We start from the raw sequence: 10,768 nt of genomic DNA on the forward strand, positions 1-10,768 counted from the left end.
AAAAAAAAAATTAGTGGGAAGGATTTAACACTGACGAGACACATAAGTAAAAGAATATATACATACATAGACCATTTCATTACGAGAATCTAATCTAAAAATAAAGTAAAAGAAAGAAAAATAACACAAAAACAAAAAAAAAAAGAAAAAAAGAAGTAACATCTCTCGTTCTGTTTGTGTGTCTGTGTATCTGAGTGTATTTGTACACTCGTGAATTGTTCTTTCTACTTGTCATCGCCATCGTTCTTCCGTCTTGTTATTAATGGGAACGGCTATTTCTCTAGCAGGAGATGCCTCTCGTGCATCTAATGGGCGGGCGGCATCGGTGGAGTGTGTCTCCAGAGTTTCCCCTTTACTTCCAGAGAAACCCAATAACATGAATGGATATGTATCGCAGAGAGCACAGTCCGCCGCACCACGACCATTAATGAATTTCGCGACGGAACGTATATCTTCATCTGCGCCTAATAGTGCGATATCTAGACATTCTAAAGAGTCTTGTAGTATAAACGGTTTAAGTGGTTCTATTGTGAGTAATGGATCTTTCAGTGGTTTGGAGTCGGGACAGGAGGTACGAACATCACCAGAGAAGTTTAGTTCGTTAATACGTCAAGCGAATACTTCTGTTGGTCTTTTAACAGTCAGTCCTATCAATCCTTCATTATCTCCTGAAGATATGGTTACTATTGAAGGAACAAACATATCTATAAAAGATTCACAGGGTCTGTTGGGGAAGAAGTCATCTGATTTAACACTCTATCAAGCCGATTTGCCAGACATTACTTCCCCTTCTCTCGTTGTCAATAAAGATGTGAATTCAGGATCTTTCTCAATCCCTCCGGTTTCAAGCCCTATTCGTAATAATACAGAGAATGATGCAAGTCCTGTAGCACCATTTCTTACGGAATTAAATATATCAAATTTCCCAAAAAGGAAAAATGACTCTAACAGTTTATTATCATCTGCATTCCCACGGTACTTCTCAGTTCCCTGTAGAACATGTCCATCATGGCTTGATGATGATAACTCGGATTCCATCACTCCACAAAGTGGTTTAAACTCGCGTGAACGAGGAATAAGTGATGGAAATGGTGGTGGTAATGGTGATAGAAGTAAAGTTTTCAGCAGAATGGTTTCTCTACGTTTACCAAATATCACCAGTGGCCTTGTGGAGGATGAAACAAATAATAAACAATCCCCCTTCCTCACACCACAAGCCCCACCCACACGACGATCGGAATGGAATCATTCTAGAGTTATTCGTAGCCCACAGGCGGGAGATCTACGAACTTCTGTCATTTCCACAAGAGGGAAAAGAGTACAACGATTAGGGAAACGTAAAGGACTCAATGTATTAAGTGCATCTGATGGGGCGATACATTCACCCTATTTGATGAGAGAAGTACTCATACAACCTAAAGGGAATGATTCGGTTTTACAAGACTCTCTAACGCCGGAAAACTGTTTATCTCCATTAGGAGATGAAAAACAGACAATGAGCCTGGCGACTATCCAAATTGCACAGCCAGATGGTGAGGAAGATGTGAAAAGAGAGAATGACAGCTTTTCTTCGGCCCTACGCCGATCACGGGCACGTATTGTCTCATTTGATAAGGTGGCTATTTTTTCTGATGTAGAACAGGAAGAATATAAAGAAGAGGAACAACAACAACAACAACAACAACAAGGACAAGGACAAAGACAAGAAGAAATCAGAGCGACAGAAGAAGAAGAACCCCATATGGTGGATGAAACGATGAAAGAGGAAGAAGTAGAAGAAATACGTTCCAAGAATTTCATCACCTCTTCATTCGAACTCTGTAAATTTATTCCTCTTCCTGGTAGTAGTAGTAGTAATCGGACAGGAGTGGCCAGTCCGACTTTTGAGAATCCCACTTCACAGATATCCACTGTGCTCAGTCAAAGTGATGTGATGGAGACCAGTTGTCATTACACCGCCTCTCCACTCACTAGTTCACCTCGACATTTAATTGTTCCTTTAGTGGAGCGGCCACAACGCGAAAATTTGGCACATCGACGTACCTTTCGCCCGAGGCCCGTGTTAATGGGCACTCAAAGTTTTCTGAAGAAACCTTAAGGAGTATCTACATAGTGAAGTTATTTCATGTTTTCTTTTTTTTTCTTTTTTTTTGGTTATTTTTTTTTTTCTTTTTCATCTCCATTTCGTTGATTTGGATTCCCCCTTTCTTTTTCTTCCTATATTAATGTAACTAATTCCCATTCCCTCTATTATGTATATATATATATATATATATATATATGCACACAGCTGTATTAATGCTGTTTAGCAAAGGGGACAGTATGGGAGAAGGATAGTGGACATTTTTTTTTTTTTTTTCCTGTTCATCCATTTTTTGTTTGTAATCTTTTTTTTTTCTAATTTATAGGGGTACGTGTGTCTTCCTGTTTTTTTTTTTTTTTTTATCCTTTTTCTATACTAGTTTACGATTATTTACTCTTTGATTCTGTTTATGCAAGAGAAGTAAATAAATCTGAAGTTCTGATTTATACGAAAAAACAACAACAACAACAACAGTGGGAACCTTTTCCGTGAAGGTAATAATATTAGGAGGCAAGAAATAAAAACCGTTTTTAAAATGTGAATGCGTACAAAGAAAAAGAAGATTGGATTTGGATAAAAATAGGAAGAGGGGAAACAATCAGAGAAAAAGAAAAAAAAAAAACAAATGAGTTGTTTAATTACCATTTTGTTAACATGTATGAAAATGAATGTATGTTTGTTTTTCTTTCCCCCCCCCCCTTTTGCCTTTCCTCCCCTGTGATCGCACACACAGAAAGAGAGAAAGAGAGAGAAATGTAGTTAACTGATGTGTGTGTGTGTGTGTATATGAACATGTAGAGAATGAATGGTTGTGTAAAGAGGTCGCATTCCCATATCTATCAAGAATGGGAAAAAAAGAAAAAGAAAAGTGACGCTTATTAATATTCCATTTATTCTTTCTATTTATATTAACAAACTTCCAGAGTGTTTTTTTTTTTTTTTTCCTGCTGAGCGATATTCCCAACTATTCTTTTTTTTTTCCAACGTTTATTCTTGTTGTTATTATTATGATAACTTGGCTGCGAATTGGTTGAGTATGATCGTAAGAGTTATTAAATGGTGTTTTTTCTTTTTCTTTTTTTTCTCTCTTTAGTCCGTATTAGACTATGGCCAGGGATGATGTTGACATTATTATTATTTCTTTTCTTTTTTTTTTATTTTTATTTATTTTTTTTTTTTTTTTCATTGTTTACTTGCATGCGGTTCTCTGCATGTTTGAGTGTCTTTTATTATCATAAATGGGGAAATGTTGGATATAAATATAAATCTGCACTAATGTGAGGCGTGAGGTGGGAGGGAAACAGAAGATTTAATTTGTTTCCTTTCTAGACTCATTCTTAAAAATATATATATATATATACCTTTTGAAAAATCCAACACTCTTTTTTATTTTTCTTTTTTTTATATCCATTGTGTTTTATTTCATTTTTTTTTTGTTTTTTTTTATTATTGGGAATATGAAAAATTATCTATACAAGGTAAATCTAGTACTTTCTCTTCAGTTATGTACATATTGAACGCATATGAAGAAGAAAAGAATAGGAAAAATACCCTAATATAATATAATATAATATATATATCTCTATAATATAGAGCGATGGAGATATATACATATATATAAATATATATATTTACATATTTACATACATATAAGGAATAAATCCCCATGTATGACCACATTTATATTATATTTCTAAGTGGTCCTTTTTGTTGTCAGTGTTGTATTTTTATTGTTTTCTTCATTTTCTTTCTCTCTTTCTTTTCAATGCGGTAGTGCCACTACTATTCACTTTACTTTATATTTTTATTTTTACTTTTTCTTTTCTCTACTTTATTCTTATTACCATCATCTATAATGGATTGTATCTCTCTCTATTGACGTATCAATCCAATCATTTTTGTTTATTCATTCCCCTTAACTATCGTTAAAAAAATATAATTCTTCCCTCTTTGAGGATGATGTGTAGTACTCCCTAGTTGTTTACGGTAGGACTTTAGTATGGATCTATTTTACTGTGTGTGTGTGTGTCTAGAGAGAGATGGAAAGATGGAGAGAGTGTGTGTGTGTATTTGTCTAATAATAATAGAAACAACATACAATGTGAATCTATGAATAAATTTTTCTTAATCTTTCTCTCTTCTACACCTACTGTTTAGTTTATTTATTTATTTACCCTACATTTATTAATATATATATATATATAGTGTGTGAAAAAATGGCGAAGGGGGAAAAGGATACCACAAAGAGGCGAGAACACAAACGAAGTAAAGAGTCAAAAGAGAAATCCAATAATGACAACACGGCAGCCTCTATAGATGTAGAGGCGGAGATGCAAGAATTACTTAAAAGTGGAGTGTGGAAGGCCCTCACACAGGAAGGAACAGGGAAAACGTATTATTACCATACAAAGACCAAACAAACTTGTTGGGATCTGCGAAAGGAACTTCAAAAGCAGCGGGCCGCAGCAGCAGCATCAGGAACAACAGCAGCAGCAGTGGAAACTAATATCAATACAACCACAGAAAAAGAAAAAGAGAAGGAAAAAGAAAAGAAGAGCAGTAAAAAATCCAAATCAACTGAAGTGAAGGAGAAGAAAGAAAAAGAAGAAGAAAAAGTAAAAGAAGAAGAGAAAGACAAGACCGTGGAGAATACAGAGATCCAGGCTTCTCCTGTTACTCATACTCTTACAGAGAAGAAAAAGAAAAAGAAGAAGAATACTAGTAGTAATAGTAGTAGTAGTAGTAATAGTTCCACCCCTCATCGACAGGATAGTTCACTGGATGTATACAGAGATCCCCTCGCCCGGTTGGTGGAGGAAACCCAACGGCTTCAACAGATCACCGCCACTAATAATAATAATAATAATAATAATAATAATTATAACTATAATAATAATAATAATAATAATTCCCACGCAATGGCATTAGAGTTTCAACGCTCTTACGATGCCCTCTCACGCACCAATCGCGCTCTCACCACACAAATGCTCCGCATGAAGGAAGAATATGATGCCATGGCATTAGCATTAAAGGAGGCACACCGATCATTATATGAAAAGGATCGAGCTTTACGTCAACAATCCACAAATGTGGAAACTATAAATACAGAGGTGGAAACCGCCCGCACACTCGCATCTCTGCGGGAACAAAATCAGGAATTAGTCCGACAAGTGGGAGAACTCAGTGTTACACTTGCACGTGGATTTGGGGAATTGGCTTATCAACATCATATGATTACATCAACATCTCCAACAAGTAATGCCGCTGCTGTTGAGATGAGTCCAGAGGCATTGGCGGCCCATCCACTGCAGTTAAGAAGACAACAGGAGTCTCTTGGGTCTACACTGGATCGTCTGCTTGCAAATCCCATTACACAGAAAATGCTCTGTCGTTCATGTACGGAGGAATTGGAAAAGTTACGTCTTAGTCTTTTACCAGAAGATGAACGAGTAGCAACAGCAACAGAAGAAGAAAATAATAGAACTGGTCTTCCACCAAAGATAACAACATCAACAACAACATGGAGAGGTAATCCACAACACTCACATGAAATGCCTTTTAATGCGAGTGGTCCTTCATTTAATCGTTTCGGTAATCCAATGACTGCTGCTGCTGCTGCTGCTGGGGCTTATACAAGTTCTTATCCACCATCTTATTATCCATCCCAACAACAACCACAACAACACCAGCAGCAGCAGCAGCAGCAGGGTTATTATGGTTTAGAAAACACACCGGATGGTTGGCAATCGCAACTAAATCCACATCCTCAACGACGTTCTTCTAGTGACGCCTACGCGGATCATTTTCCAGATTTTGCAATGAACCGACGATCTGAATCACGTGTTTCTACTGTTAGTGCAACGCCTGTATTTGGTGGATTCCGTATTCGTCCCGCATCGTAATTCACTCTTATTATTATTATTATTATTATTATTATTATTATTATTTTTACATTTTTGTATTTTGTTTATTTGTTTCTTTTTTAGTTTATTTATTTATTTATTTATTTATTTATTTATTTATTTATTTTTTTTACTCTTTCAGAGATGTATGGACCATGTATTATGATGTCAAAGGTTACGCTGTGAAGAAGAATAGCATTGAATGATGATAATAAAGATGATAGGTAAGAAATGAGGTGATTTCTACTGACATAGAGTACGAGAATAAGAATAAGATAAATCTGTGATGTTTGTCAACAGTTTTCTACAAAAAATTATCGAACTATCATATATATATATATATATATATATTATTTAATTATTTTATTTTTATTTTCTTTTCATTGAGATTCCCTGGTGTTCTCTCGGTGTATGTGTGTTTAACAGGCATCATTGTACCTTCACGCTTTACCTCCCTTTCAATACTCTGTCTAAATAATAACAATAATATCAATCTAAAATAGGTATTTACCTGTAGAGTATTCAGGTGTGAATAAATAAATGTATGTGTATAATAATATTAATAATAATAATGTTTAAACATTTATTTCTATTTTTTTTTTTTTTTGTATGTAAATATATTTCCTTCTCTATCGCCACCAACACCAACACCATTACCACTACTACTATAACAGGAAAGGGAAGTAGAAGAAGGAAACGAGGTATAAAGCCGTTGTGTATATAAAAAAAAGAAAAAAAAATGTATTCCGAAACGGAGAAGCCACTACCAACAACAACAACAACAACATCAACAACAACATCGGTACCTCCGCCGGTTGTGCGAAGGCGAGGTCGTGGTACATTTAATCAACCACTACGTGCAGATCAACCCACCACTGTTACTATTAACAACAATAATAATAATGCGGCAAACGATGGGGCCTCTGTACTCACAACAGTGACGACGGCCGTACTTCCCGCCGCCTCCATCGTCTCATCTCAACAACGGGCACCGGAGGAACATCTCGCGGCGGAGTACGGCGGGCAGAAGAGAGATATTCCTCTCAACATGCGTGAGAACTTTGGTGTGTGTGAAACCGAACATGAGGCGGACACCGTTCGTCAATTACTCTTTCGAGGAGAAAAACGTCGTCGTTATTGTGTGATTGTGGGAGAACTGCAGAATCCCAATAGACCTATTACACTTAAACTATTTGGTCATAAAGGGCTTAAACCGTTTAAACTGCAGAATAAACTTATTCGTTTGGTCAACATCAGTGTGGGAAGACCACGGGCACCACGTCCTGCAATGGATGGCACAGAAGATGAGATGCGGCATCACAATGATGATGATAGTGAGAACAACAGCGACGAGGAACATCAAGAAGTGGAAAAGGGTGAGAAGGAAGTGAGACATGAAGAAATGAACAACAATAATAATAACAACAACAACAATGAGAGTGGACAACTGCAAGAAGAACGAGAAGGAAGTTACAGTAAACAACAAGAACAACAAGAACAAGATGAAACTTCTATCCCAAAAGAAGAACGATCCCCACAAGAGGATCATCATGAAGACGAAAAATCAGATCAACATAATTCTGCTACGAGAACAGGTAGAAGTTCTTGTGTACACGAAGATGTTGATGGATATACAAATTTAGATGATGTTCTTCCACTTACTGTTGAGATGCGTGATGCCAATGCCACTAATATTGGACAACCATCATCTGTAGCAAACAGTCCTGTTCTCACCGCAACACGCTTTGATACTCTTCAAAAATATTTCTTTAATGAATTTAAATATCTTCTTAGCTTAGAGGATGTTCGTATGCAGCATGTCTCTATTAATTTAAATCTTGGGGCAGCTTACTGTTGCCTTGCTCGAGAAGGATCATACAGTACACCACTTAAGTATGCCAGTTTCAGTGAATTTGTACAACGTATGAATGAGGAATCTATGCAACTATATTTCCTTAAGGATGCCCCAGCGTGTGTGTCTCGTGCGGTAGATAGAGAATGTGGAGCACTTCAATCGGAGGCGGTCTTTTCACTTGTTAAGATTTGTTTCTTTTCAAATGAACGTCAAAGTCGTTCAGTGGCGAGGGCATTATGGGATGCTCATGAGAATCGTTTTGTTCTTCTCGATATGGAGAACTCCGGTGTGACCTTTACATGGACGGTATTCTCTGTGGATGAAACAGGCATAGAGAGTAGTGGGGCAAACACCACCAACACTAATAATAATAACAATAATAATAACAACAATACATCCACAACGGGATCTACAGATGGAAATGGGGCATTTCGTAAGAAAACGGTGGCATTTCCATTTGAACTCGAACTTCACGCCTACCGTCGATGGAAACAACACACTGAACATCCTGCTGCTCCTATTGCAGAAGCTATTCTTGATAAGCTTTCACTTGCCGAACACAATTTAATTCACTACGGTTCAACCATTGGTTATGAAAGTATGGATCTTTCCCATGTCTGTGAGGTGGATGCGGAATCTGAGGACTTTAATGTGGAAAGTATTATCGTTGAACACACCGCACGAGTAAAGCCACGGGGAACCGATCTCACTGTAGACAGTACATCCTCTTTATGGATTGAAAACTTTGCTGCGGCTCGGGCGTTAAAGAATCGCCTTGCCCAAGGTCTGGTGGATCGCAACAGCAGTGTGTACAGCAGCAATAATAATAATAACAGCAGCAGTATGGGAGGCCACAGTGGACGGGACCGCACACGGGGCCGGGGCCGCGGTCCACCGCTGCCGCATCTCTCGAAGCCGCAGACACTCACGCCGACTTCTCGTTTGACATTCTTCCGCTCACGTGGGAGTACTGTGCATTGGAAATTGCGGCCGGGCTGCAGTGCGGAGGAGAATTTGGCGCCACTTAGTGAGGCCCTGCGGTTTGCACAGCAGGTGATTAATACCGCAAATGAGATTGAACGAACGTCTGTGCGGGGTGGTGCTGCCCCAGATGCTTTGTAGGGAAAAATAGAAAGAAAGAGAAAAAGTGAGAGAGTTCAAGAATCAACGATTATATGATAATCTTTTTTCTTTCTCTCTTTTTCTCTCTGTCTGTTTGTGTTGTATTCCAAGTTTTGTTCCTTTCTTTCTTTTTTACTTATTTATTTTCGGAGAAGTGAGTAAAGACTGAAGAACAGAAGGAGGAAAAGGACACTGAAATCATAAAGAGCGAAAATGATAGAACGACATGTTTCTGTTTTACGTTTAGTTGTTTTTTTTTCTCTTTTTGGTTTGGCTTTTTACTTGTCGCTGATCTTCTTTTTTTTTGTCTCTTTTCTTACAATGATACATTTCATGTATTTTATTTTTATTCCTCTTTTGTTTATTCTCTTTAAGGGAGAGTTAATAAGGAAGGTCTCTCTTTTTTTGTTTGTCTGTGTCTCTCTGTGCGTGTTTTTCTGGGCAGTCGTCTATCAAGGTTTTTTTTCCTTTTTTACATAGTGGAATCAGTTGTTTCGTGTAAGAAAGAAAGAAAGAAGGAAATTATTATTTATACTTCTTTTTTTTAGGCGTTAGAATTACCTTTTTTCTTCAGGAATAACAAAAAAAAAAAAAAAAAAAAAAACAACTCAACAAACAAACATCCGTATAGGTAAAATATCTTTATATATAATATATTATTTATATATATATATATTTTGTCTGTATCATATATTATATTATATATATATATATAGTATATATATAAAATATATAATTAAACATAATGACATCTGGAGATCCTGCTGATTATATCTTGCTACAAGAGCAAATTGCTACAGTTAAACAAGTATTCAGTACAGCCCTGGCGCGTGAACTTAATCTAATCGAAGCACAAGCGCCTATTCTCGCCCGTGTTGGGGATGGTACTCAAGACAATCTTTCTGGATATGAAAGGGCTGTACAGGTGCGAGTGAAGGCTATACCTAAGGCCGAGTTTGAAGTGGTTCACTCACTCGCCAAATGGAAACGACAAACACTCGCAGATCACAAGTTCCCTGTTGGGAAAGGTATATATGTGCATATGCGTGCACTTCGTGTGGAGGATACACTCGATAATATTCATTCCGTCTGTGTAGATCAGTGGGATTGGGAATTGGTAATGCGACCAGAACAACGTACATTGGAGTTTCTACAAGGAATTGTACGTCGTGTGTATGCCGCAATGCGAGAGGCGGAAACCATTATTTGCCAAAAGTATGATTTGGAAGCCGTACTCCCGAAAGATATTCACTTTATTCACAGTGAACATTTGTTAACCATGTTCCCAAAGGATGATCCAAAGGACCGTGAACGGGCTATTGTGAGAAAATACGGTGCGGTGTTTCTCATTGGGATAGGCGGTAAACTCAGCAGTGGAAACTCTCACGATATGCGAGCCCCGGACTATGATGATTGGTCCTCCCCACTCTCTGTGGAGGCGCCTGTGATGGTTTCTGAGGATCCCACCGTAAACTCACTGGTTTCCCTGCAGGGATTGAATGGTGATATTCTTGTCTACAATCCTGTGCTGGATGATGTGCTGGAGTTAAGCAGTATGGGCATTCGCGTGGACGCAGATACACTTCGACGTCAACTGGCTTTACTTGGAAATGAGGATCGTTTACAATATGTTTGGCACAAGCGATTATTATCAGGGGAATTTCCTCAAACCGTTGGAGGAGGTATTGGACAAAGTCGATTGGCCATGTTTTATCTTAAGAAGAAACATATTGGAGAAGTACAATGCAGTGTATGGCCTGAGGAGACACAGCAGGAATTTGATGTGCTTTGACATTTTTTTTTTTT

General features: G+C 37.7%; 4 protein-coding genes across 4 annotated transcripts; all 4 read left to right on the forward strand.

Moving 5' to 3' along the window:
- Nucleotides 1–262: 262 nt before the first annotated feature.
- On the forward strand, nt 263–2,098 carry TM35_000212060 (uncharacterized protein; the record flags this gene model as incomplete). Its single annotated transcript, XM_029027056.1, has 1 exon — nt 263–2,098. The coding sequence occupies one exon, from the start codon at nt 263–265 to the stop codon at nt 2,096–2,098; it is 1,836 nt and encodes a 611-aa protein (XP_028881666.1).
- Nucleotides 2,099–4,299: 2,201 nt separating this feature from the next.
- TM35_000212070 (uncharacterized protein) lies at nt 4,300–5,985 on the forward strand (the record flags this gene model as incomplete). Its single annotated transcript, XM_029027057.1, has 1 exon — nt 4,300–5,985. One exon carries the CDS (start codon nt 4,300–4,302, stop codon nt 5,983–5,985), a length of 1,686 nt encoding a protein of 561 aa, XP_028881667.1.
- Nucleotides 5,986–6,724: 739 nt separating this feature from the next.
- TM35_000212080 (uncharacterized protein) lies at nt 6,725–8,962 on the forward strand (the record flags this gene model as incomplete). The annotated part of the gene is made up of 1 exon (XM_029027058.1): nt 6,725–8,962. One exon carries the CDS (start codon nt 6,725–6,727, stop codon nt 8,960–8,962), a length of 2,238 nt encoding a protein of 745 aa, XP_028881668.1.
- A 745-nt stretch (nt 8,963–9,707) lies between these two features.
- On the forward strand, nt 9,708–10,754 carry TM35_000212090 (asparagine synthetase A; the record flags this gene model as incomplete). The annotated part of the gene is made up of 1 exon (XM_029027059.1): nt 9,708–10,754. The coding sequence occupies one exon, from the start codon at nt 9,708–9,710 to the stop codon at nt 10,752–10,754; it is 1,047 nt and encodes a 348-aa protein (XP_028881669.1).
- Between the last annotated feature and the right edge of the window lie 14 nt (nt 10,755–10,768).

This window comes from Trypanosoma theileri, assembly GCF_002087225.1.
Source record: "Trypanosoma theileri isolate Edinburgh chromosome Unknown TM35_Tth_21_V1, whole genome shotgun sequence".
Taxonomy (NCBI): Eukaryota; Euglenozoa; class Kinetoplastea; order Trypanosomatida; family Trypanosomatidae; genus Trypanosoma; species Trypanosoma theileri.